Source organism: Zosterops lateralis (assembly GCF_965231275.1).
Source record: "Zosterops lateralis genome assembly, chromosome: 4".
NCBI classification, from domain to species: Eukaryota; Metazoa; Chordata; class Aves; order Passeriformes; family Zosteropidae; genus Zosterops; species Zosterops lateralis.
Window position 1 is genome coordinate 13653107 of NC_139765.1, and position 26907 is coordinate 13680013.

The 26907-nt window shown below is 43.2% G+C and overlaps 2 protein-coding genes across 2 annotated transcripts; one reads left to right on the forward strand and one right to left on the reverse strand.

Annotated features, from left to right (window-relative positions):
* Positions 1-1932: 1932 nt before the first annotated feature.
* FGF23 (fibroblast growth factor 23) lies at positions 1933-5419 on the forward strand (the record flags this gene model as incomplete). Its single annotated transcript, XM_083860132.1, has 3 exons — positions 1933-2152; positions 4403-4506; positions 4982-5419. 3 exons carry the CDS (start codon positions 1933-1935, stop codon positions 5417-5419), a joined length of 762 nt encoding a protein of 253 aa, XP_083716258.1.
* A 6362-nt stretch (positions 5420-11781) lies between these two features.
* Positions 11782-20962, reverse strand: TIGAR (TP53 induced glycolysis regulatory phosphatase). Its single transcript, XM_083858839.1, has 6 exons — positions 20857-20962; positions 19521-19558; positions 17532-17653; positions 14839-14916; positions 13796-13906; positions 11782-13370 (listed from the first exon to the last, which is right to left on the reverse strand). The coding sequence occupies exons 1-6, from the start codon at positions 20886-20888 to the stop codon at positions 12912-12914; spliced, it is 840 nt and encodes a 279-aa protein (XP_083714965.1). The 5' UTR covers positions 20889-20962; the 3' UTR covers positions 11782-12911.
* Between the last annotated feature and the right edge of the window lie 5945 nt (positions 20963-26907).

The window sequence follows — 26907 nt, forward strand, 5'->3', positions numbered from 1 at the left end:
TTAAATAAGGTTGAATAAATTTTTCAAACATCTGAAAATGTTTTCTGTGCCACCAAGACACTGGAGAAAGATCAGATCAGTGCATACTGGCAAGCACAGCAGAATGTCATGGTGAATATGAAACATCAAACCTGAAAAGCTACAGTCACAAAAGAAGGACAGAATATTCCAAAAGGGTACAGTGCCTCTGTGAGACACTTCTGCAACTGAGGTATCAATGTCCACATTTCCATAGGAGTCTAATCAAGGGGGCAAAATAGAAAAACCAGAACAACCAACCAACCAACCAACCAACCAACCAACCAACCCAGATATTTGTTCGAAGACCAGAGTGAAAAATAAGTGTGGATAATTTCAACAGCAAATAGAGATATTTCTTTTAAAAACAACAACAACAACAACAACAACAATAAAAAACAAAAAACAAACAAAAAAACCCCCAAAAACCCAAAAAAACCCCAAAAAACAAAAAAACCTCTGCTTTTCTTCTAAGCTACCTTTTAATTTAAAGCATTTCAGATGTTATAACCAGTAAAACATCTGAGACCTGGATTGTCTTTCAGTGCAGCCAGCTTTGTCAGCCTGATGAGTTTAAGATCTGACCTTTATACACTTTGGCTAAAAAGTGCTGTCATTTACACAGGTGAATATACTCTGACGCAAGTCTCTGGATTTACACAGGTGTGGCAGAAGAATTTGGCAGGATTTTACTAATTTTAAACAGTAAAAAAATCAAAATCAGATCTACTTTTGCAGTAGGTTACAGTTCTAGCAATCCAATAATGTCATCAATCCATTATTTGGTGATGGCACAGCTCCACAGCTTGTTAATAAAACTAAGAATTATTTATGCTGCATCCAGCTAGAGACTGAAACTGAACCTAACATTGCTACAGTTAAAATCCTCAAGTTTCATTAAAGAAATACTCATTTATTTTTTGGTACTTTTGTCAAGTTTATATTAAATTTTGAAAGAAACCTTAACACAGTCTAGTTTTGGAACTTGTCACTCCTATCATTGATTCATACATATACAGTGTGCCATTAGTACAGCATTTTCATATAATAAATGGAACCATCTTTTTTTTTTAATCAGAAAATTTGTTTGTAAAACCCCACAACATTGGCAGGACACCTGAGAAGCAGGTCTTGTGTCTTGGAACATTTTTTTACAAATTCCCAGCCAGATGTGCAAGGCAGGAGCAAACATCCAGCCCTTAAGTGTTTTACACATTATTTTCAGCTGGTTTTGGCCAACTTTAGATTATTTGACTCAGAAGGAAATAGGAAAAATAAAAGGGATAGTTTATTTGAAGTAGGTTCTTCTCATATCAAGTTCCCTTCAGTTAAATGGAGTGACACAAACATCAGCCCAATAGGCTTATGGAACTTAGACCATAGTAAAGGGGGAATCAGGCTCAGGACAACTAAATATTAACTTTTGGTACATTTGCAACAAAATTTTAGCTGTATTTGATGTTTCCTGTAAATCAGAATGCAGCTTGGAAACGGTGAGGGAAGGTGGGAGTCTGAATAAACACATCTGGCAAAAAAGAAAGATAATTCAGGTCCGAAGGGTCATTCCCTTCAGTTCAAGTGCAGTGGATTGCCCTTCCTGGATCCAGCAGTAGGGGCGTGGGAAGCTTTCAGATGTCACAGAGTTGTAGATAACATTTGAACATATGATTAGCTTTCGTGAGCTGTCTTTAGAAACCTTACATTTTTCCCCCACACACCTTAGCCAGAGATCCTTCCCTTGAGGTTTCGGGACACTTAAAATGTTGCTTTGCCAAAAATCAAGGATGTGGAGAAGGTTTTCCTGTGTGATGTCATGTTGCTGCCCTTTATAAGCCTCTGCAGAGAAGAAGGGATCCTGTCTGAGGATTCACACTCCACGAACAAGGAGAGGCGAGGAGCAGACGCTGACCCACCATGGAACGGCGAGCCATCATTCCCTGCAGCTCCCTGCTCCTGCTGCTCTGCAGCCTGAAGGCTTCCCTCGCCTTTCCCAACTCCTCTCCGCTGCTGAGTCCCAGCTGGGGCAATGGAGACCACCTGATGCATCTCTACACCGACACGGAGAGGAGCAGCTTCCACCTCCAAATCAATGCCGATGGCTACATCGATGGCGCTCCTCACCAAACCATCTACAGTAAGTGGCTTCCTACAGACCTCCATGGGAGCAGGGGAGGGACAAGAAGATTTTTTACTTCCTCACCACCTATAGAAAATCCCCTCTTCTCATTAGGCAGGCAGACAGAGAAGCAAAGACATGGGATAGAAAATACACATCATTATAATTCTCCTTTTATTTAACAAATAAAATCATTCCAAAGGAATCTAGTGAATAGGGAATTTCATTCCTTGCCTAGGACAACTGAAGTCCTATGGTTCCTGTAATACTCTGCAAGGAAAAACCACCTGAATTATCCTCCACGTCATGATTTTACCCCAAGTTTCTGGTGGAAGTTCCTATTAGAGGTTGGTAATGATATCCTCCAAATAGCTACTTCCCACTGATGGTGATACCAAAGGAACTGCACTGAGGGACCTCGCCAGAGCATCAGAGAAAATTTATGTCATCCACAAAATCTGTATTTTGGGGCGGAGGGATGAAAAATACTAAAAATTAAGTTCCAATGTGCACAGAACATGGGCATGCAAAGGTCAGTTAAAAAGGAGGAAACTATGAAAGACCAGACTGACCTAAAAGAAGTGTTGAGCCTTTGAGGCTCATGAGAAGAAACTATGCCCTAGTATCACTAAAAGGTTCTCAATTTGTGTCTCCACAGTTTATTTTATTATATATTTCATTATTATATTTCAACAGAGAATAGTTTATTCTTCTTCCTTTGCTAAATACGTGGCCCAAACTCTTTAGTTAGTAGACAGATGTGGGGGAGGTTTAAGACTTAGGGTTCTTTTATAGCATTTCAAAAATACTTCTCTCTAAGTAGCATTCAAATTACAAGTAGCTATGTATCATAAAAACAGGTTGTTGTTGTTGTTATTACTATTATTATTACCATTATTATTACATCTATTTTATATACTCGCTTAAAAATCTAGGCCCAGGTAGTAAAACTTTTACATAAATAAATAAGGATTTTTTTAAAGTTATAATTTAATTAATGAGGAAAAATAATCACTTTCTGCTATGTTTTTAAGGAATTGATAATGAAACACTCACAGAAATGCTGGCACTGTCTTGTTAATCTTCCTAGATATTTAAAGATTTTATAAAACTCATTTTAGGTATGCTGGTCAAGAACCAGTGTGGGATTTTAGAGAACAACAGACAGCAAAATATCACATTTTCCCATATCTGCTATGAAACAAGCATAGCAGGATTTGGAATGGTGGAGCAGGAAAGATAGAAATCTTAGAAAGATAGAAAAGATAGAAAGATAGAAAGATAGAAATAGACAATAAAAGGGCGGTTGAAATGGAGGGTGACTGATTTGCTGCTATTGAGCCACTAGACTATGGGACATGCCAAGTTCTGCACCAGGGTGGCATGGCCTGGGTATGCACAGATCTCCTGCGTGGGACAAGGCAACAGGCACTGAGTCAAGTGCAAGGAACAGGTCAAAGAAAGTTGTAACTCCCACTTTACCTGGCACCAGTGACATTGCTCTTGGAGCACTGCAGCAACCCCAGTTCAAGTTGGATGAGTAGAACATGTTGCTAGTCTGGCACAGGGTTTTCAGAGGGCTTTGATCATGATCTGTTGTGGTTTTAGTCCAGCAAAAAGGATGTTAAGGCAAATATAATAACAGAATCGCAGACTGGTTGAGGCTGGCATGCACCACAGAGCGTCATCTGCTCCCACCTCCCTGCTCCAGCAGGGCCATCCCGGGGCACGGGGCACAGGATTGTGTCCAGATGACTCTGGAATATCCCCAGTGAAGAGACTCCACACCCTCTCTGGACAAACCGTTCAGTCCTTGGTCCCTGCACAGGACAGAAGTTCTGCCTCATGTCCAGGTGGAACTTCCTGGATATCAGTTCCTGCCCATTACTCTGGTGTCACTGCTGGGCACCACTGAAAAAATACCACAGAGCAGTCACAAAGATGAGGAGGACAAACTCCCCCTTGATGTGGGTAATGGCAGAACTGAGGGCAATGTCTTCAGATCTCAGATCTGGGACTTCAGAGGGAAAAAAAAAAATGTCTTTGGGAGGTTAGTGCCATATTGGAAAAGGGCACCCAGAGAGGTGTCCTCCATCCTGGGAGTCTTCCAAAGCCACAGCAAACCCTATTTAGGATGGGCATCAGTCCCAGGTCATGAGGGAGGTTGGTTTGGACTCTCAGAGGTCACTTCCAGCCAGACCATCTGTGGATCTGTAAATGCAGTGTTGAAATGGATCTTGGATTTGATGTTTTTCTTGTTCTGAACAGGTGCCCTAATGATCAAGTCTGAGGGTGCTGGCTCAGTAATAATCACAGGTGTGAAGAGTGGACGCTACCTGTGTATGGACACAAAAGGAAACATATTTGGCTCCGTGAGTGACCTTTCCTAAGCCTTGAGGCTAAATGGCTAGTGCATTCTGTTGCTGTGGTGCCCATCCCCCCAGCCAGGGCAAGCCTGGGTAGCTGCAGGTGGATGGGGAAGTGTTATACAAGATCTGATGCTTAGGTCAGACTTAGCTCTCTCCTTCAATTGTATTAAGTTGTAGAGCTGACAAAAATCATCTGAGGTCCTGCCTGGGTAAACGAGGATGGAATGAGATCCAGTGAGGGACCAACCTGTAGCACAGAGCCATGGGTGGGGACCTTCTGGGAGAAAACAGGGTTTATCATTAAAATTCCTTTGCTGAAAGCATGGACATGCAAATCTGATCTACATTTGGGTCAGATACAGACCTGGGAGATTAGAAAAACACCTGCTGCAAGATGTCATCCCTCTTTCCCTCTTTAACCAGTGTTTGTAATTCACCAGACTCCTCTGCTCACAAGTGTCCTGTTTTTTCCCCTCAGCATTACTTCAGCCAGGAGGACTGTGTATTCAACCACAGGACACTAGAAAACGGGTATGATGTGTACCAATCCCCCAAACACCACTTCCTGGTGAGCTTAGGCAGAGTTAAACAAGCCTTCTCCCCCGGAATGAACCCACCACCATATTCCCAGTTTTTGTCCAGGAGGAATGAGATCCCTTTGTTCCGATTCAACACCCCTGAGCCCCACAGACACACCAGGAGTGCAGATGTTGATCCAGTAGATCCTCACCAGATCCTGGTCCCGCAGAGGAAGACCCTGGTATTTGGGTCCCTGCAGCAGCAGGCAGCAGACCTTCCTCACATGCCCAGGGAACCCATGAGGATCAACCAGAACGACGTGGTGAACCCCGATGATCCCCATGCTATGATGGAGGCCAGGAGGTACCCAAGCCCCCGCTTCTACATCACGAGATAACTGCAGCCACCATGGTCACTGGGTAAAGACAGAGGCAAAAGGAACTGCCTGTCACACTCAGCCTGAATGCCAAAATGGCTCTTAGAAACCTGGGAGACACTGGGAAAAGTTCCTTAGCTTCAAATATTGTTTTGACAGTAAACTACCATCTGTAAGCACAAGTTGGATTTTTCCAGCTTGGGCTCTACAGGAAAGAAGATCCATTTATGAAAAAAATAACACAAACCAAACCTTTTGGGGTCTGAATCACCTTAAGTTTGCATCAATGAGAAAAACAAACAAACAAAAAGAAATCCTTTGTATGAAATGGAAACTGTTGTTATGTTACTGATGAGCATCCAAGATTCCAGCAGAGACAGGGAATCCTCTTACTAGCACCATCCCATCCAAGCACAGCAGACAAACTGCCAGGTGGTGTGTTATTTTATTATGTAAAAATTACCATATATGTCATGTATCCAATATCTAAAGGGGCAACAAGGAAGCTGGAGAGGGGCTCTACATCCAGGAACTGCACAGACAGGACAAGGGGGAATGGCTTCACACTGACAGGAGTAAGTTTAGATTTGATATTAGAAAGAAATTGCTCCCTGTGAGAGTGGGGAGGCCCTGGCACAGGTTGCCCAAAGAAGCTGTGAATTTCCCATCCCTGGAAGTGTCCAAGGCCAAGTTGGATGGGGCTCTGAGCAACTTGGAACAGTGGAAGGTGTCCCTGCCCATGGCAAGGGGGTTGGAGTGGATGAGCCTTAATGTCCCTTCCAACCTGTTCTGTGACTCTTTGTTTTTAGCTTTTAAGTTGGAGCTTCCTCCTCTCTTCACCCATATGAGTAAAAAAAAAAGGCCACTCTGCTGTCATAGCAGCAATAGACATGGAAAAATGGAGGAACTGACAGGACAACAGGACAGGATTAAAGGGTCCTATGGGAAAAAAGCAAATTCTGTCTCTGAGTCCAAGCTGAGGTTTTGAAAAAAAGAAGAGAATCTCATTCTCTCTCAAGTGGTTCTCTATCACAGTTCTACATTTACTAAATTCTAGTATCCCAATATGGAAATAAACATCATTAGTTTTGCACATTTCCAACTCAAAAAGAAGTACCAGAATTAATAATAATCAATAGTGCGTTAAACAGGATGGCTTGTTTTGCGTAATACTGAACTCTACAGGGAAGAATAATAATAAAAAATTATGTTTTATAAGGATCAAAAGTTTAATATTTAGACTATAATGAAGGAGGAGAACGAAATCAGGAGATCTCTAATGGTGACAAAACTTTTTCCCTAGATTGGTTTATGCTTTGGGTAAGTTCACTTTGAAAAAGTTATTATTGATGAACTCTGCACAAAGCAGGTACAAGGCACTGATGAGCAGCACAAAATCCAGTGTTGCAGAGATTTGAGGTTTTTATTTTGAGGTTGTTTTTTGTTTTTGTTTTTGGTTTTTTTTTTTTTTTGCATGTCAAAATACAGATTTTCTGCTCTGTTTATTTAGAGTATTTATCAGCCTGACAACAATTTGAAGTGGTACACTGCTCCTCAGTGTGCTCATAGCAACATACAAAAAACATTCGTTTGGATGCTGTTCTTTTATTCTTTCTCATGAAGTAGTTCACTGAAGCCAATGGAGTTACATCAGTGCAACAAAATCAAAATAAGAACCCTGCTGTGCTTCTTGCTTTCATTTAAGTTTTTCTGGATTTAGCGCAGCAGCAGGACCGCTGACAGTTTTGAAAATAATCTCTTCTTTTCCCCCCATATTTGCATATATACACGATATCTCTTTATCAACCACATCCAACTCATTATGTTGGAAAAGTCATAGGTCCTGATTCTGCTCTTAGAATAGCTTTCCTAGATGGAGAGATTCCTAATTAGTATAAATACATAGGAGCACAGGACAAGCCAAATGATCAGGATTAGTCCACCATTTCCATAGTTCCAGATATCTCTTGGAAATTGTTTTTATAAAGTTATTGTGGGTTTTGATTAATTTCTGAAGGGAAAGAGTGATTCTAAGGAATTAAGAGAATTGCAGGCAGGCAGACAGTTGAGCTTTTTCTTGCTTATTCAAAATACAGCAAGACTTTTTTTAACTTGCTGTCTATACAGTGGAGAGGTGTGATTTTATTTATGTTCTAGTTTGATATCTTTGATTCCTATACCATTATTCTTGGCTTTTGCTCCTTGAGAACTCTGGACTTCAAGTACACCAGCAAAGTTTACATTTTGCATTAATTTTCAGAAGCTCCACAGACTCCTACCTAGGACTCTGAGGCAACTGCCCTGCAACAATTGGAACAATTAAAAGCTCTGTCTACATTAAACTTTGAGGGAAATATTGGTGGAGTTACATCTATAGACCATCTCTATATTCCTACACTAGAACAGAGTAAGAAGTGTTGCTCACTCTATCAGTAGTCAGGGAATAAGTAAGCTAAGACTGAATACACAGTTGGTTTTCCATCAAAAAACCCCTGTATTTTTAACTATAGCAACTGTATCAAAACTTAAAAGAATTTATTCTTTAGTGGAGATGCTGGAAATCACCAGCTATTAGGAAAACATTACTTATTTATGTCACAGTATTTATTTATTTATTTGAGTGGGTCTTAAATCCCACAGAATATTTATAAGTATTTATAATAATGTACTATAAAGACTATAATTCCTTTTATAAAAGTACCAATAAACTTTTCCATTCTCTCCAAATGGTGGATTCTTCATTGTCTGTTCAAGCTCCCCCTTCCAGAAGTACTTGAGTGAACAAATAAATGGTAGCAGCAGTGTCTGAAAATGTTTGTGTGCTGTTGTCCCCTGTGACTTCCAGCCTCACAGGTTTCAGCTTCTTAGGTGTTTCATGCACCCCAAATATAAAAGTTCTGTGAAAGATGATGAGAAAAACAGTGTCTTAGTATGTCTAGACTGACTATGAAGGGATTTTAACCTCTATTGGGAACTGTCTTTTACAAGCAATGGGAAACCACAGGTCTGTCAGCTCAGTCCTGATGGGAGTTATTTGTGATCCTGTCTCAAATATCTCAGGATAAAAGATATTTTGTAAATTAAAAGCCTCTGCAGGGAGGGCTCCCAGCAGGGCCCAGGCTCTGCTCTGGGGGCCCAGCAATGGGACCAGAGGAACGGGAAGGGACTGATCCCAGGAAGCTCCACTGACATGAGGCAGAACTTCTGTCCTGGGCAGTGACCGAGCCTGGAATAGATTGTCCAGAGAGGGTGTGGAGTCTCTTCACTGAGGATATTCCAGAGTCATCTGGACACAATCCTGTGCCCCGTGCCCCGGGATGGGCCTGCTGGAGCAGGGAGATGGGACCACATGAGCCACTATCAGGGTCCAGCCTGACCCATTCTGTGGGTACATATAACTAAAGCAGTTATAAGATTGTAAGCTCATAATTTCCTCCTCTGCATGCTATTCTGGCCCACTTAGTTATTGATGATGCCTTCTCACTAGTATTTCCACATTCCTGTGTTTTTAATGAAGTCATTACAAAAAAATTGCTCCCCAAGAGACTTAAATAGCAGCTTTACTACAGCTCAGGGCATGATCTTGGACATTAGTACTTCTGTGCCCACTAATTTCTTGCAGACCTTCTGCACCATGTTTTTTCTCCTAAGCAACATTTATCTTTTCCAGCTGAGCTGATGGTTTCCATTGTGGCATTAAGCATTCAGTTAGTTAAGATTCACCTAGATCATAATTCATTTTTCCCTTCCCTATACATTAGTTATTTCATCAAAGAACTACCCATTTAATCTAGTGTGAAGTACTTACAGTAAAAACTCATTTAATTAGATTACAGGTTTCATTTACCTCTCTTATCTGTAATTACTTTCTCCTTCAGAATTTCTTGCATTAACCATTATTTAAATTTCTTTGTAAAAATAAAGTGTGTGATTCTTGGGACTGTCCCATGCAGGGCCAGGAGCTGGACTCAATGATTCTTGTGGGTCCCTTCCAACTCAGGATATTCCACAATCCTAAAACTACTTTTGTGATTCCCACCCTTCTGAAATCAGACCTCCTTTTTTCACCTCAGCTTTTAAATTCAGTAAATTCACTTTTCAATGGCTAGCTCTTCCAAAATACATTCAGGACTTATTACAGCCAAGTCTGGTGCACCACCCTGCTCCCATTCAGCTATGGCTGGATGACCCAAATGGGCATCAGAAGGAAAGAATATTACACTCAAAGGAGTTCTGCCTGGACCTCAGGTGCATTCCTTTGGTGACCAGTAACAGCCTGCTCAAGATTCCTGGTTTTATCCCAGTATCCTCCTGTGCGTTACCCTCTGTGCCCTCAGGAGCCATGCTGCCAGCCTCTGGCACTCAGGTAAGTAATTCACTGCCACATGGGGTCCCTGCACCCCAGGAAGTCCAGAGCTGTTTGCAGGTGACAGCAGAGCTGTCACACAGGAGGCCCTCCTGGATGGTAATGGAGTCACCACACACACCTCCACAGAGGCTCTGCCATATCCATGGATACCAGAGAAGCAGCTCATAAATCACTGTGGCAGTTCATTTGTGCCCATGCAGCTGCCATTTGCCTGGGATTACAAAGATCCAAAAACCTCAGGCTCACAGCCAAAGCCCTCAAAAGCAGGACACATCTGGAGGAAATCTGACATATTTTAAGTCCAGGCATGTGGGCTGTGGATGAGGCACAGTGAGGCAGCCAACAGCTTGGATAGAGAATGCATCTGATTTAAATGAAAAAACAAAACAAAGAAGAAAAAAAAAAGGGGGAAACCCTCCTCCTATGGCAAAGGCAAGGCTATGTCTGGAAAACATTGTTCAACAGAGATCTGTGGATGCAGAGAAAATGGCTTTGCTCTAGAGGAAGGAAACTGTGGTACAACCAGAGCTCTTTGCCTGATGGTTGCTGGAGGACAGGCAGACCTATGAGGAGATGGAGCCAGTGTCCATTGCAATAACTGAGTAATCCCTCAGTAAATAATAAATATTTATGTTGTTTCTATTCCTAATAGACCCATCTATTGCTGCAGCTCTCCTTTCCCATGATCCCAATAAACTGTACAGATTTACTGTACACATGCACGAAAGTCACTTGACCAAAAAAAGATTTAGTCTCAATGTGGATGCAAAAACTTAAAAATATGAGTACTATACACAGACCTAAAGAAAACAGCTTTTAGAAATAGCTTCAGAAGCTTCCAAAACCAGTGACTTTTTAACACAGAGTGAACTTGACATCTGACATAACAAAGGAGAAATAACAAGTGCAACTATTTTAGGGCAGGCTGTAAGCCCACCTAGGCTGGGGCGCTGTCTCCAGCAATGTCAAGAGCAGATACTGAGGGAAAAAGTACATCTGGGCAACTGCAGGACACTCTTGACTGCCTGTATTCCCTTGGCCACTGGCAGATGTGTTTGCAGCATTTTAGTGTGTTTTACAAAGTCTGAACTGGGAGATTCTGATGCACTTTCACTGAAAAATGTGACTTCATTAAGATAGGAGTTGTTTAGAAAACCTGAATGGTTTCACCCTTTGGTATTTTTCCTTATTAGGGACCATGTACCATCTACTTGCCATGTGAGAGGTACAAGAGGAATTTGGTAACAGTAAGTTAAAGAAAACAATCACACAGACAGGTTTCTTAGGCTGGATTTAAATTTTAACAACCTATAAATACAAAAAATGAAGGTAAAGCATATGATAGAGGAAGAGTCAAAAATCCATCTGGGAATAGTGTGACCCAAGCAGTGGCAAACCACTTAACAAAGAATTAGATGTTCTCCTAAGTTATGGCATCATCAACAAGAACAAAACATTAGTTACCTGCTTGAGAGCAGGCAAGAAAGAAAAAGAAACCTTTTAAAATGAGAAGCACCCCAATCACTAATGTGTTTTGAAATAGTGGATGAAATGACAGACTTAGGGAGAAAAATTTGTCACATCTCCACTCATCCTCTCACATTTTCAACTCCAATAGTCTGGCTCCAAGAAGAATGGATATAATGACTAGCAAAATTCAGGATGTGGCAGCTCCAGGGGAGTTTCAGTGGTTTAAAGCACTGCCAGGAGAATTCCCTGCTATGTAAGTGGCCTGCCTGAAATAAACTGGCACTACCAGGGATAGGCAAACTCAGAATGAACTCCTGCCCCACTCTCCTACCATTAACTCTGTTAGAAGTCATAATTAAAGCTTTTCTATCCTCCTTGGCTGTGACCATCAGTTCAGTATTGAGCCTTCTAGGACAATGCATTTCATAAAGAGCTTGAGGAGTCCATGCAAAAGTCATATTCTCATTTTAGTTTCCTTCAGTTTATTGAGAAGGAATTATTTTATTACTGAAAAAGAGCTATGAACACATTTAAACAACATCAGCCCTAAGAGTCTTTTTCACAGTAAAAGGCCAGGAAGGTAAAAAAAGGAAGTTATGTGATCTGAGCAAAGCTTCATTCTGGGCAATATTAAGAAAGATTTTTACCTCAAAAGAAATACAGATGAAATGAGAGTTCTATTCAGAAGCCTTTAATTTTTGTTTTAACAGCTTTAAAATATGCAAATGAAAAAATACGTGAATCTTATAAATAACATAAACCAGGTAAGCTTACACTGCAACACCACAAACACCCCAGTGGGGAAAGAATGCAGTATTAACACCAACAATCACCAAACAATCAAACTTGTCCCATTCTAGGCAAAAAAATTTATAGAATAAGTGCATGACTGCAGCTGACAGAAGGATTCCAGTCAAGTACAACTCACCCCAGAGAGAAAGTTCCTTTTCCAGAAAAAAACCCCATTACTATGTGCACACGAGGTTCCTCATCCTGCTCATAGTTAAAAATAAACACTCTGTGTTTGTGTACAGTGCTCTTCAACAGAGATCTTGACAACCTGAACAATTTCTTAGGAAATACTCCTGGTGAGGTAGGTTTATCATCATTTCCACTTTACAAATGGAAAGGAGACTTGCCCAGAGTCACACAGATATTCAGTGTCAGAGTCACATCCCCTGGCTCTGCACCAAACCTTCCCCACTGGGCAATGCTCCTTCCTAGGTTCTACTATTGCATTCAAAAATTTATTTTAAGACAACACGTATATTTCATATTACAATATAGCATTTTGTAATAAAACAAGAATACAGTACAGCTCACCTTTGAGGTACCACTCCTATCCCCTCCCCAACCCCTTCACTTGGAGGTAACCAAAATAATTATGGAGAAATGCAAAGTTGTTTGAAATGTGTGCTGTAGGAGCAGATATGCAAGTGACTGCAAGTATTATGTTTCTGAGAACAGAGAATATTTGTTTTATTTTGCTACTGCCAACTTATACTGGGCACTAGGATCATGCAAATTGTGTTTTTTAAGATGGCAAGCAGTTGCCTGTCTTCCTTCTTGCAGTTTAGTGCCAGCAATTCCAGTCAATCCCAGTCATTACTACAGATACTTTTCCCAAGCTTAGCAAAATTGTGATCTAATTCCACTTTCCCCCCAGAGAGACTCTTAAAACACTTTCGAAGCTACACATTCAGCTCCCACATCCACTAAGTGAGAGTCTTGGTTAAGACAGACACATGTGATTTTGGGTTTTAACAAATTCTCATTTTCAAGTTTTATAATGAAATGACTGACTCCAGTATTGGGACTGACAGAAGACAGCTGGGACTTGGTTAAATTTTCTGGTAAGGTACAGTTGAGATCTGAAACAAAATAGCCAATCCAGTTCCTCATGTAGGCTCCATGACTCACCACCAAAATATTGGCATCTAATACCGTGGAAGATCCGCTGCCCTCAGAGCTTGTCTCTGCCTCACTGTAGTGGTTTGTCCAAGGGAAAACAAACTGTTCTCCAGATGTTCCTGAGCTCCTGCCTGGTGCACCAGGCTTGCCGTGCTCCTTCTGCTCCAACTCAACAGCCAGCTGGCACAGGAACTCAAAAAAATCCCTCGCACGCCCCCTCACCTGCAGGGAAAGGCCGGAAGGGAACATTGTGAAGAACGAAGAGATGTTGCGAAGCAAACACAGATCTGGCCTTCCAGAAATCTGACAGGTAACTACTTCAGTTAAAAGACAAAGATTTCTCACAGACAAGGCCAACGTAAGTTACTGAATGCTGTGCAAACTCCTCTGCCCTCCAGAGTGCAATTGCTATCATTCTCCCGTGACACAGTTACATGAGAAGTCAATCTCAAAATCAATACTTCAGTTATAAAGAGATTCCCCACTTGGCAGCCACTGTTATCAGACCAAGCAGTATTTTTTTAGCTTAGAGAGAGAGTATCTCTGGTTGGGTTGAGCTCTCATTGGGAAGCTCCCAATAGCTGCAGTTGCACTGATAAAAAAAAAGCCTAGAAAGCAGGGCATAAATAAAGGAATAAATACCATACTTCATCCAGTGTTTCTCCTCCAGAAGGTGTGAATGAAGGACATTGCTCTCCAGCATCCTTTGCCATAGCCTTGAGGTCAGCCAAAGGCCTCCCTTCTGCAACACCATATTTCTGTAAGGTAAAAAGGGTGTTTGGCAGGATGTGTCAGCTCTCCTGTGCCCCTTCTAGAGGCTGCAAATAGCTCTTCACAGCTTTATTTTCTTGGATTCACAAGGTTTAGCTACCTTTTACATTTTATCCCAGTTTTGGGTGAGGAAATATCTTTATCCATATCCTTTTAAACAGTATATATACACACACATATATATATATGCACTCAGCAGACAAATACACTAAGAGCAGCATCTCATTTAAAGCATGGACATTCAAAACACAACTCTCAGCCTGATCCTTGTGAGGAGATCTTTTTCTTCCACTGACACTCATTCCCACCATACAAAATTCAAGTGTCTTTGTGACTGAGGTCACAGTGCAAGTGCTTCTGTACGTAGCCCTTCACATGAGGATAAACTCCATTTTCTTTTTGCTTGCAGAAAGGCTACAGGGAATTATTTTTTCACAAAGAAGAAACCAGTATTTTCTCTAAAGACCTGTGCAATCTTTGCAACAGAGGATGGATCCATCTTCAATTCAGAGTTTTTGAAAAAGACATTAAAAAAAGGAAACAAAACCACACAAGTACCCTCACAATTAAAAGTAAATCATAATTTCCCTGGCTGATTTCAAAGGAAGAACTGGAATTGCTGAGAGAAAAACAATTCAAATAGGAAATGCTAGTCACATGCTGCTCCTTAAACACTAAATCTTACCTTATTTAAATAATTAAAGCATCGCAGTTACAACACTCATCACTTAATTTTGGCTCTGCTTTACCATTTTGCAATTTATTGTCTCTGCTGTGAATAGTTCAGTTTCCAGTGATTAAAAACACATCAAATACTGCTCCCACTGCTAAATCTACCATTCAATAAACCAAGATAGTCATCAGCAGGAAGTTACATTTTGAAATTGTTCAATATTTGATAAATTCTTTTGGCACTTACTCTCTCTCGCAGTCTGGCATCATACTTGATTTCCATATCTTTGCAAAACCTGTTTTTCCCTAGAATAGCAGCAGCAGTCTAAAAAGAGAATATACAGTCACATCAACTGGACAGAACATAGACACACCACCTTACACCACCAGAGCCAAGGTGAATCCCAGCAGCAGCATCCAACAACCTGAACCTACGAAGTAGAAAGTTTTTCAGCTACCAGTCTGGCAGAATTGGATAGATGGCCCAGGCTAGGCCACAAAAATAGAAAAGTTGCAATCTCCTGGCAGTTCTTTCCCAATTTGAAGTGCAGAACAGCTGAAGACACTCATGAGATGTGGGCAGCACGGTTTACTGGGATAAGAGCCACGTCTTCTCTTGAATAGAACACAGAGCAATCATATCTATACATTCTTTGCATGTAGTACATGGGCCAGACTCACAGCTGTGTTTGCTGAAACTGCTCAGTTAATCCAACTGAAAAAACATCTGACACTTGTCTGGCTGCCACAGTCAACCCTTACGGCTGGAAGGGACCTCTGGAGACTACCCTGCCAAGGCAGCGTCACCTGGAGCAGGTGGCACAGGAGCATGTCCAGGTGGGTTTGGAATGTCTCCAGAGATAGAGACTTCAGGCCCTCCCTGGGCAGCTGTTCCAGGGCTCTCCACCCTCCATGTACAGAAATTCCTCCTCAGGTTGAGGTAGGACTTTTTGTGTTTTGGTTTGTGTCCATGGCTCCTCATCCTGTCCCTGGGCACCACTGAAAAGAGCCTGGCACCATCCTCTGACACTCCTTGGAGATATATATATGTATTGATGAGATCCCCTCAGTCTTCTCCAGACTAACCAGGCCCAGCTCCCTCAGTCTCTCCTCATAAGAGAGATGCTCCAGACCCCTCATCATCTCTGTGGCCTCCACTGGGTCCTCTCTGGTAGCTCCTTGTCTTTCTTGGGAACCACAGGATGGCTGACCTGCTCCTTGTTCTTACATGCACCCAAGAGTGAAGGCTGCACTGGCTTCACAGACAGTTTGGGCTGTGAAAACATCCACACCCAATCAATCTGACATTTAAGGAACTCATTTGAAAAACGCTCCTTGGATGCTGGCACAAACAAGCAGCCTTGTTGTACTACTGGCACATTTAATATATTGCTTAGGACAAATTTGGTCTTAGAACTTTAACCTTCTGTCAAAGAATAACGCAGAAATAAAGATAGGGTTGAATCCACTTCCTCATGTATATGCACAGCACTGTTATTTGTATGAACATATGCAGGAATTTCCTCTTTTGCATCAGAACTTGTACATTCCTCCCATAGTTGAGCTGTGAAGTGACAGTGTAGTAACAGGCCTTCATAGAACTGCAGCTGCCAAGAAAGGGAGTTCTGACCACATGGAAACTTCAGCTTTACACATCTTTGGGAAAGCTTTCCCAACATTTGGACAGCTTGTCAAACAAATGGCAAAACACATCTCCTGTATGTAAAGAAAAAAAAAATCAAGTCTTTCACACTAGGAGAGTGCAATTCTGAAAGTGCTGCTCATGGAAAAGGCTGTCTCTAATACAAGAAAAGAAATCCCAAACCAATTCCCATTAGGCAGACACACACTACAGACAGTTTTATGGAAGTCAGAAAGCACTCTTAGTGTTTTAAAATATCATCACTGCCATTCACACATGCAAAGGAAATTACTCAGGCAGCTATTCTGCATTTTTAAGATATCCAACTGTTGCACTCTTCCCCCCTTGTCTCTTTTGCTTTCTGCTTAAGTCGTGCTGCTACAGCAGTTTCTGGAATTGTGCTGCAAAACTGATGAGCAATGTCGGTGGTGTATGTTTCAAGGAAAAAAAAACAGAGATTTATATCACATTTGGTTGATCTGATTTACAGCACAGCTTCACAGACTTTTAGCAGGACGACACAGCAAAAAGCAAGCAAAGAAGAATGGCTTAGGAGTTTCAACCCCCTACACGTCTCTTGAAACCACAGAATCAGTAACAGAAGAAAGAATTAAAGACAGGGCCTCCACAGGAGACACGACCCTCCTAGAACAGCTGATCTCTAACTTTAAAAGTTTTGCTTCCTAATTTTGAGTATTTCATAATCCTGCACACAAGATCACATGTAATCCCCTGTAGTAATTTTTCTCTTTATTTAATCTATATTGTATATTTACTGCATCAAGGCAAGAGGTGTGACACGCGTGAAAAAGTCCAATATCTCTGCATTTAATGATCCTTGTATTGATTTCACAGCAACACTTGACCTTGTCTGCATTGGTCTGCATTCCTCAAAAGAACACAGCAGGCAGCCACAGTGTCTGGGACAGCACCACAGTGTCACAGCCAATCTGGTTTGCTTCTTCAGAGAAAAACTAATTTCTGTCTGTGATACCTCGAAGTCCTCACTACTCCTTCAGCAAGAACAATGCCCATATAAAATAATGGCAAATCATGGAATCATGGACATGGTTTGGGTTGGGTTGGAAGGGTTTTTAGAGATCATCCAGTTCCATACCCTGCCAAAGACAGGAACACCTTCCACTACCCCAGGTTGCTCAGAGCCCCAACCAACCTGGCTTTGGACACTTCCAGAGATCCAGGGGCAGCTTTTGGCTCTGTCACTGCATTATTTTTGCACCACCAACAGCAAATAAATGCCAAATTTGGAAGCAGTTGTTGCCTCGAGAAGCACTTACCTGCTTTGCTCGAAGGAGGTCACTTGAAAAGACATGGGTAAACTTCACATTACTGAGAAATGAACCAGCAGCATCTGCTTGCCTGAAACCAGTTGCAGAAAGTGGCTCATCCACTCCTTGACCTACAAAATAAAAACCCCACAATATTAAGACATGGAAATTTTAGACCATTTAGCAGCTGACCAGGCATGTCAACAATAAAGAAACTGTCCAGTCATAAGAAAATCTTTCTCCTTTAGTAAAGTCAATCATTAGGAAAAGTCACTGCTCTTCTAGTCTGCCCTAAACTCAGTCACACAAATTTAATGATAAAAAGGAGTAAAGTCTAGGAAGACAGAAGGATCATTATCAATGATAATTACATTAATCTATACCTTTGACAAATTTAAACATAAAACAGAGACCCGCATTTAATAAATGCGACAATTTTTAGAAGGGTCACTGGTTGGGTTCCTGAAAGAGGTATCTCACAGCTGAACCTTTACAAACAGATTTGTTAAATGTTAATTAGAAAGAGGACAATACTGCTGAGAGAATGAGATACAAACACAATCTGTTGTGGTATCTTCCTGTCCACCTCACACACTGACAGTAATGCTCATGCAAGCTGGAGCAAATCCAGTTGGAAAGCAGCAAACCTCCCAAAAATTGTTTCCAGCCAAAAAGTCTGTGAGAATAATTGGTCACAGAGCCCTAGGACAGTGTTGAGAGAAGCAGCACTTTGGAAACCCAACCCGAGTTGAACAGGTCTGCTCCTGCCACAGCTCAGAGTCTGCAGGAGAACCCAGAGCTGTGGCGGAAGGACAAATGTAACAGATTGCTACATCCACACCTTTTACCCATTCTAGTTCTGCAGAAAGCCAGAGCAGAGACAGTGAAATTCCCATCAGATTCAGAACAAAGAAAATAAACTATTTTTGCCCAGAAAATGCACAATCTGACAGCAAAAGACAGGACACCAAAAGTCCAGAACCCAAATTCTGAGCAACTCATCTGTAATTCATCTGAGACATCTGACCCCAGTGTGCTGGTAAAGGCCTTACACCTCTCAAAACAGAAGAGGCTTGCTCAAAAACAGAAGCTGTGCTCTCTCTACACAGGAGAGGAAGGCACTACATGGCATCTGACCCAAGGAGCTAGGAATTCAAAAGACATCATCAATATTTTTAAGCACATAAACCAGGGGAATATTCTTTACTCATTTTATTATGAGCAGAAATCCATGTTGCAAGACCTATAAATAATGTCAATGTCACAGATGGTGGAAAATCTGGAAGCACAATTCTCCTTCACAACATGAAGTATTGTAGAAAGCTCATTTATTCAAAGTACAACCCCAGCCTTGATTTTCCTACAGCAGATATCCAGGCAGCTCAGTATGTTCAGTTCTGGGTGTACAAGCCAGCAGCCACTAATGTGAAGTCTAGTTTTAAATGTGTCTAATCAAGATTGCCTTCCTAAAGAGCTGGGACTGAACAATTCAAGCATTTAAACAACTTTACTTTTCATTCTCCCTTGCCTTACTGCAGGTTTTTAGTGCAATTAACAGATTCCTTTCTTGGCTCACAAAGGGAATCCTCCTTCACATCAAGATCTTTATCCATCCTTCTGCAGCTCCTTTTCCAGAAGCCCTTTTCCCAAACTTCATATTACTGGGATTTAACACAGTGCTATGGAGTCCTTAGTAAAAAGTGCTGCTACCATTTTATTTGATCACATGCAACATATTTTTTCTCAGTGTAGAAAAAGGAACTCTTCTAATACTCCTGGTAAAACACAAAATCCATCAGCATCTGTTGATATTCTGTGGAGGGTGACTTAAAATCTTCTGTAACATTATGAAAGCCATTCCCTAGCTTACACATAAATTCTCTAAAGGTTTACAGTATTATTGCTTAATAACATCTGAGCAGTTGGTGACAGGATTTCACCATGAAATCCCAACTCTAGGATTTCCATCCTAACCAGCTGACAATAATTCTTACTAACCTTGCAGTATCTTCTCCTTGTTGTATCTTGTTTCTCCACTGAAAAAAATTGTAAACAACAAAAAAATTAACTTGTCATAATTTTAATGGATTTTCAAAAACATTGTTGTATTGAATACCAACAAGAGACAGCAACACTTGAATTTAAAAAAAAATGAGACACAGTGCTGCACAAACTCTTTTCAAAACAATGCACACAAAGATTTTATAACAACAAAAACCAATTTCCAAATCAATTCCAACCATGCTGGCAGTTTTTATTGAGACAAAGCCATCTGGAATGAAAGTAAGACAAGTGATTTCTTCAATTTATCATAAATGCAGCACAATTTATCTGTAACACCTACACCTCTGTGCTGGAGAGAACAAAGCTGTAGGAAGACTCTGGAGCCCTCTTTTGACAACCACATGTTGGCAGCTGGTTCTCTGAACTTTACAGGGAACCAATTCCAGAGATTATTAAGGGTAGCAGCAGAGCTGCACACCTGATAAAAACAGAGCCTAGAAAGTCAGAACAGAAGAAATCATAGACTCATGGAATGATCTGGGTTGGAAAAGGCCTTAAAGATTGAGTGCCAACATCTTCCACTATCCCAGGCTGCTCAAAGCCCTGTCCAACCTGGCCTTGGACACTTCCAATGATGAGACAGCCACAGCTTCACTGAGCAACCTGTCCCAGGGCCTCAGCACTATCACAGGTAACATTTTTTACCTCATAGCCAATCTAAACCTTGTCTCTGTCAGTGTGAAACTATTTCTCCTTGTCCTGTCACTCCAGGCCCTTGTCAACAGTCTCTCTCCATCTTTGAGGTCACCCCAAAGGCTTCTCCTCTCCAGGCTGAACAATCCCAATTCCCTCAGCCTTTCCTCCCAGCAGAGCTGCTCCATCCCTCTGATGCCCTTGGTGTCCCTGCTCTGGCCTGGCTCCAGCAGCTCCCTGTCCTTCCTGTGCTGGGCCCAGGGCTGGATGCAGCCCTGCAGGGGGGTCTCAGCAGAGCGGGGCAGAGGGGCAGAATCCCCCCTCCCCTGCTGCCCACGGGTCTTATAGTAAAGGAGAAAAAAAACTTCAGCTTTCCTACAAATTAAAGAGTTTTCTCCTGATAGCCGCAGGAAGCTGGAGCTATTTGGTTCAGCCAGCTCAAAACAGTGAGATAAAGTCACCTTAGGAATTTCACCCAAGTCACAAACCACCAGTTCTTTAACGCTTCACGGGAGAAATGTTCACCCCACCATTCCTACCCTTGCCCAGCCTGAGAGCTTTTGCTCAGCCTCGCCTTCCCGCTGCCCGTGCCCGAGGAGGGGACGCGGCCCCGCCGGGATGCGCGGGGGGTACTCACTGCCGCACCACCGTCAGCCCGAACCGAACCATGGCACAGGCCGGCTCGGCTCGGCTCGGCTCAGCGCAGACGTGCCCAGGTGTGCCCAGGTGAGCGCAGCTCCCACCGCCCGCACTGCGGCGCCGCGCGCCTCGCCGTGACGTCATGTCCCCGCCCCGCGTGCCGCCCTGACGTCAGCGGAGGCGGCTCCCGGCAGAAAAGGAGGATCCGGGAAGGGTTTATGGCTCCCCGCAGCTCCCTTCCCGATGGTAGGGGATAGCTGGCCTTGCTCCCGTGCCACAGGCGAGACGGTGTAAGGGAGCGGCCTCACGGGAGGCTCGGTGGGACATCAGTTCCTGTCCCAAAGGGTTATGCGGCGTTCGGGCAGGACAGCGCGGGAGTCACCGGCCCCGGGGATGTGGTGCCTGGGGACAGCGTTCAGTGGTGGGCGTGGCAGCGTGAGGTATACACCTGGACTTCTGCGCACGGAATGGTTCCGCATTCTCACTGTGCAATAGTAATCAGGAGACTTTCACCTTAAAACTCTGTGTTTCGCAGCATCTCATGGCGCTGGTGTTATGGAAACTTACTGGTCCAAGCATCCCGGAGCCACTTCGAGAGACACTGGCAGCGCCTGAGCCGGCACTGAAGCCGCTTCCCAGCTGCATCCCCCACATTCACAGTCGGACCAGGTTTCCTTCCTGGCTCAATTCCAGGTTTCCCTTACCAGAGTCTCAGATGTCCAGGTATTTAAAACACTTCGATCAGGGTGCAGTTACTAAATAACGAAACAGCAGCCCTAGCTGGTTGCCTCCCAGGAGGGGCGCAGCACAAGGGAGCCCCTGGGCTTTTACACCCTCACAGATGAAGGGTAGGAAAGTGTGGGTTTTCAGCTCCTGCCGTGTCTCTGAGTGTCCATCTCCTGCCTGGTGCCATAGGGCGCTGTACTGGGTGAAGGGCTGGCAATTCCCAGCTCTTGTCTCAGCTGGGCTGCTCCAGAGCTCAGCCTGCAGCTCCACTGCAGCTGCACCCCGAGCTCCCTGCACTGAGTGTGTTCCTCCACACTGGGACCAGGAGACGGACCAAGTTTGCCCCTTGGGAGAACACAGAATACTTGATGATGTTCTGTCTGGTTACATCAGCTCACTTAACACTGACTGGGGGCAGCAGCACTTTGCTCAGAGTAACATCAGTACACTGACATTTATATATAGATGGATAAAGGAGATTACTCACAGGTCAGTTAGAAGTCTGGGCAGCCAAATCACACCCCGGAGTAAGCATCAGCAAAGGCAAGCTGGTTCCAAGGAATAGTTTAAAGCAGCAGTATCCAAGGCAGAGCAGTGTGAGATGTCAGCATCTACATCCAGCTGGGACCACACTGGTCTTGTCCTGCAGAACTCACAGGATGTCCTGGCTTGGAAGGGACCTTAAAGATTATCCAGTTCCAACCCCCTGCCATGGGCAGGGAATATCAGCACTGTCCCAGGTTGCTCCAAGCCCCATCCAACCCGGCCTTGGACACTTCCAGGGATCAAGGGCCAGCCACAGCTTTTCTGGGCAACCTAGAAATTTCTGCTGGTAAAATGGACAAACTAACACAAGAAGTGACTGAAACACATCCTTTTCACCTCAGAAAGCTAAAAATTTATAGCTTACTTTTATGGCTTAATGTGATTAACCAAAATATTGGTCAGCTGAGTGTATTCCGTTCAGGATTTCCCAACCAGATCGAATAAATGCTATCTGACAAATTCTTCTGGGTTGCCCAGAGGTTTGACCTCAGTTTGAAGCTGGTTTGTTCTTTAACACCAAACACATTCTAAATGAAGACTGAAACATTTGTTTCATTTGATAGCTGTTTAAAGCAGATGCAAAATTAAATATTTAATGCAACAGTTGTGTCTCTTTTGTTTCCTTTTTATCTTCCTTTAGCGGTATGGTGTGAACCTCAAATTTCTGCAGTGCGTCTCCTCCACAGATTTTGGAACTGATGTTTTCAAGGGGTGACACCAGAGACAGTCCCACCTGTAAACGAGCCCATGGCAACTGAATCAGCTCTGACCTATCTCTGTTTTATCACCATTAAAAAGGGCCGTGTTTTGCTGTGGTGATAAAGCTCCAGTTGGTCTCAAAAGTGGTTTTGAGGATCAAGGCTCAAACGTGAGCCAACACTGCTAATGTTTCTTCTCTTATAAGTGGATGTTTTCATACAGGTCGTTTTGCAAATGTGACAGCCCTTCAGGCAAAGTTTGAGAGGGAGACTTTGTCTGAAGTCACCCAGTTTGGCTTTCTGTGAAAACAGCTTGAAAAGCCTGTGCCTTCTGGCTTAGAGCCTTGTGGCTTATCTACTAAATTAGGTTTCCCTTTTCAATTGTCATTTGGGATCTGATCTTGCTCCTTGCACTTACAAATACACCCAACAGAAACCTTTGCTGAATTTCTTCAGCAAAGTTTTGTGCCATTGCACTTCTCTGCCTGCATAATGCTCCTCTGAAGGATGTGCGGGCCTGAAGAGAGGCATAACCCTGGCAAATTCTACACAGCGATTGTACTGCAGATAAGGCCTCAAATTGTGTCCGCTGGAGAACGCAGTTCTTAGAATTTCATTTCTGGCAAAGGGACTTCGGGAATGTTTTTAATTGTTTTTAAGCTGGTTCTCAGTGCGGTATAGGGGCTACGAGCAGGGGGCAGAGGCAGCCCCTAGGCCGAACAGCTTTCCCTCTAGTGGAGCTGTGGCTGCGGGCCGTGCGGGGGGCCCAGGTGAGCCGTGGAGCCCCGGAGCTCTTCCTTTCCCAGCGCGGCATTCCCGGGGCTGTCCCGGGGCTCCGAGGGCCGTGCGCGGTGCGCGGGCGCCCCCTCGCGGCCCCGTCCCAGTCCACAGCCCCCGCCTTTCCCGGGATCCCGGATCCTCCGCCCTGGCGCTGCTGCACGCAGAGGACACACACCTCAGCTTTGGGCACTCCTGCTGCAAAGCTCTCCAGCGTTAGGCCGAGGCCTAATAACGAAACCTGGTTGATTAAACATCACCATCAGCACACACCATAAAGATCAGTACTTTGTTGTGTCTAAGAAGCAGATTCAAGGAAACAGGAATAAAAAGCTTCTCAGAGAAGCAAACAAGTTGAATTTACAATCATGGAATCATAGAATGTCCTGACTTGGAAGGGATCCACAAGGATCATTCAGTCGAACCGCTGGCCCTGCACAGACACCCCAACAATCCCACCCTGTGCATCCCTGAGAACATTGGCAAACACTCCTGGAGCTCTGGCAGCCTTGGGGCTGTGACCATTCCCTGGGAGCCTGTTCAGTGCTCACAACCCTCTGGGGGAAGAACCTTTTCTGATATTCACCCCAACCCTCCCCTGACAGCTCCAGCTGTTCCCTCAGGTCCTGTCTCTGGTCACCCAGAGCAGAGCTCAGGGCCTGCCCCTCCTCTTCCCCTTGTGAGGAAACTGCAGACTGTGATGAGTTCTCTCCTCAGAGACCATATGAGGAAGCTGGGAAAATGGCGATAATTTTTTGTTTGATTGTTCTGGATGACAATGTTGATTTCATCCCTCATCCTCCAGCTGGTTATGTCCCACTCACAGCTTTGTTCAAGTTCTGAAAACCCTAATCAGAAAGGTAGATCTATTGCTCTTCAGGAATGCTTGCAAGTCCTGTCAGATGAACCAGAGCTTTTGCTCTAAGAAGGGTTCCTGAGTAATCTGAGGAGCCAAACACAGCCAGTCTGCTGACCTTTCCCTCTCTCCTTCACTGCTCTGGCCTAATTCTTCTTGCAGTTTCTGCATGTTGCATTTTGGAAGAGCTCAAACTAACAACCCAGTTTATTTTTAGAGGAAACTCAATAGCAAGATCAAGCTAGCACCACATCACTTTCACAGAAGGACAAGGCATTTAAGGAGACAGACTTTTTCCCTTTTATTGTTTTCTTCTTTCCATCAGCTCCTTTCTTTCTCTCTAGCAGCAAAATTCAGTGTTTTTTCTTACCTCAGTGTAGATACCTCAGCTTTACCCACCTTAATTTGTAATTCTAATAGGTCTTGATTGAATGCCACTGCTGCTGAGGGATGCCTCAGCAGAGCACTGACCTGATATTCTCCCTGACCAAGTGTCCTCACAGAGACTCCCACAAGTTTCAGTGTTGTCTCCTGGCTGCATCAGCAGGAACATCAGCTGCCCAGGTGGAATGCAAATCATAGAATCACAATCACAGAAGCACAGGATGGGTCAGGTTGGAAAGGACTGCAGTGGGACATTTGGTACAGTCTCCCTGCTCCAGCAGGGCATCCCAAAGCACAGGGCACAGGATTGTGTCCAGACAGCTCTGGAATATCCCCAGTGGGAGAGACTCCACACTCTCTCCCATCTGTTCAGGGCTTGGTCATTGCACAGTTCCAGTCCCTAACTGAGCTGAGTCCCTAACTGAGTCCAAGCTGAGCCTCTTAAATGACAGAAACTGCTGGTCATGTTGTTCAGTGGTGGTCAGAGAAAACTCTGGACTTGTGATGTTTTAGACTCTCTACCTCTGGTGAGGCTCACAAGACATTTGTCAGGGAAGTCTTCAGAGACTTTCCCTAAAACCACAAGTCCCTAGATTGTGTGATTATGGCTAGAAAGTTCTGTATCTCCTGATCCCCAGCCTCCCGATTTAATCCCTATTTCCTATTAATTTTTCATTCATTCATATTCATTCCATAATTCATATTTCCATCCATGATTTTTTCTATTTGCTTCTGTTTATTTTTCCTCATATGTTTCTTCATTTTAACAACATTTTTTTTCCCTTTTGAATTTTTTCATTTCCCTGTTCATTTAATCTTGAAGTTTGTCATTTGGCGTTTTTTTCCTTTCATTTTTCTTTGGGTTTTGCAGTATTATTCACTTTATGATGATGTTTCCTCAGCATGTCTGCCCAAATGCCCCATTCTTCAGGGTCTCTTTCCTCTCCCCAGGAGTGAAAAAGGGCTGGAAATTTAAGAAAAAAACTACTATTGGGTGGCAGTGAAGGAGAGGTCAGGCCAAACACATCACACAGGAGCTTGGTCACTTCACAGCAGGCATCTACAAGCAGATGTGGGAAAGGGGGAGGTTGAGCATCCTGCCCTCCTGGCCACAGGCTGAGGAAGCCAAGTCTGGACAACGGACACATTTCTTCCCACTGGCCTCACCACAAATCCCACTCATGGTTTCCCCAGGTTTATAGAAAGAAAAACAATCTTGCAGATTTTTGCAGTAGCATTCCAGTGCAACAAATGAGTGGAGATTTAAACAGTATATCAATTCATTGCAAAAATGTGCACTCCATGTGGCTTTTCACCAGCTCAATTTGATTGCCACAAAATATTTTGATCCTGCAATTTACCACTTTTTAAGACTTTGTCCTCCTTGAATCTCATGGGATTATGTGCCAGAATTTGCCTGTCCAGTGGGAAGGCAGCTACATTTTAGAGGCAGGCTCATTCTGTGACTGCAGCCTTCATTTTATATACCTGCTAACGCCACCTATTCAGATCAGAGACTTTACAATCACATCCCACCGTGGAAACACCACCATGGAGTGAGTGATACAACCAAATTCACTAAAGGAATAAAAGCGAGGCAATTAAATTTAGGTCAAGGTGAGTTTATTGTCCATACAGCATACCTAATCCCGCCAAAACACTTTTCTTAGAACCATCTTTAAACTAGTCAAAACAATAGGTTATTAATAAAAATGACAACACTGAACAAAGACCTTTTAAAAGGCAATCAAGACTACACCGTATCAGAGTCTTATCCATCAAAAATAACCTCATGTACTTGCTAAATACTTTTGTTTACACTGATGTCTACTACCACACTTTCTAGCATCCCCTGACCACATAAACATCCACACCTCTTAAAGAGCACATTTGTGAGAGAATAACATTGACTTGATATGGCATCACACTCAATAAAGCAAAAAAACAAAAACCAAACAAACAAACAAACAAAAAAAAAAACCTGAAAAAAACCAAAACAAAACCCAAAAAAAGTTTGAGAACAGAAACTGTGCAACCGAGAGTGATTTCTGAGGTACATGAG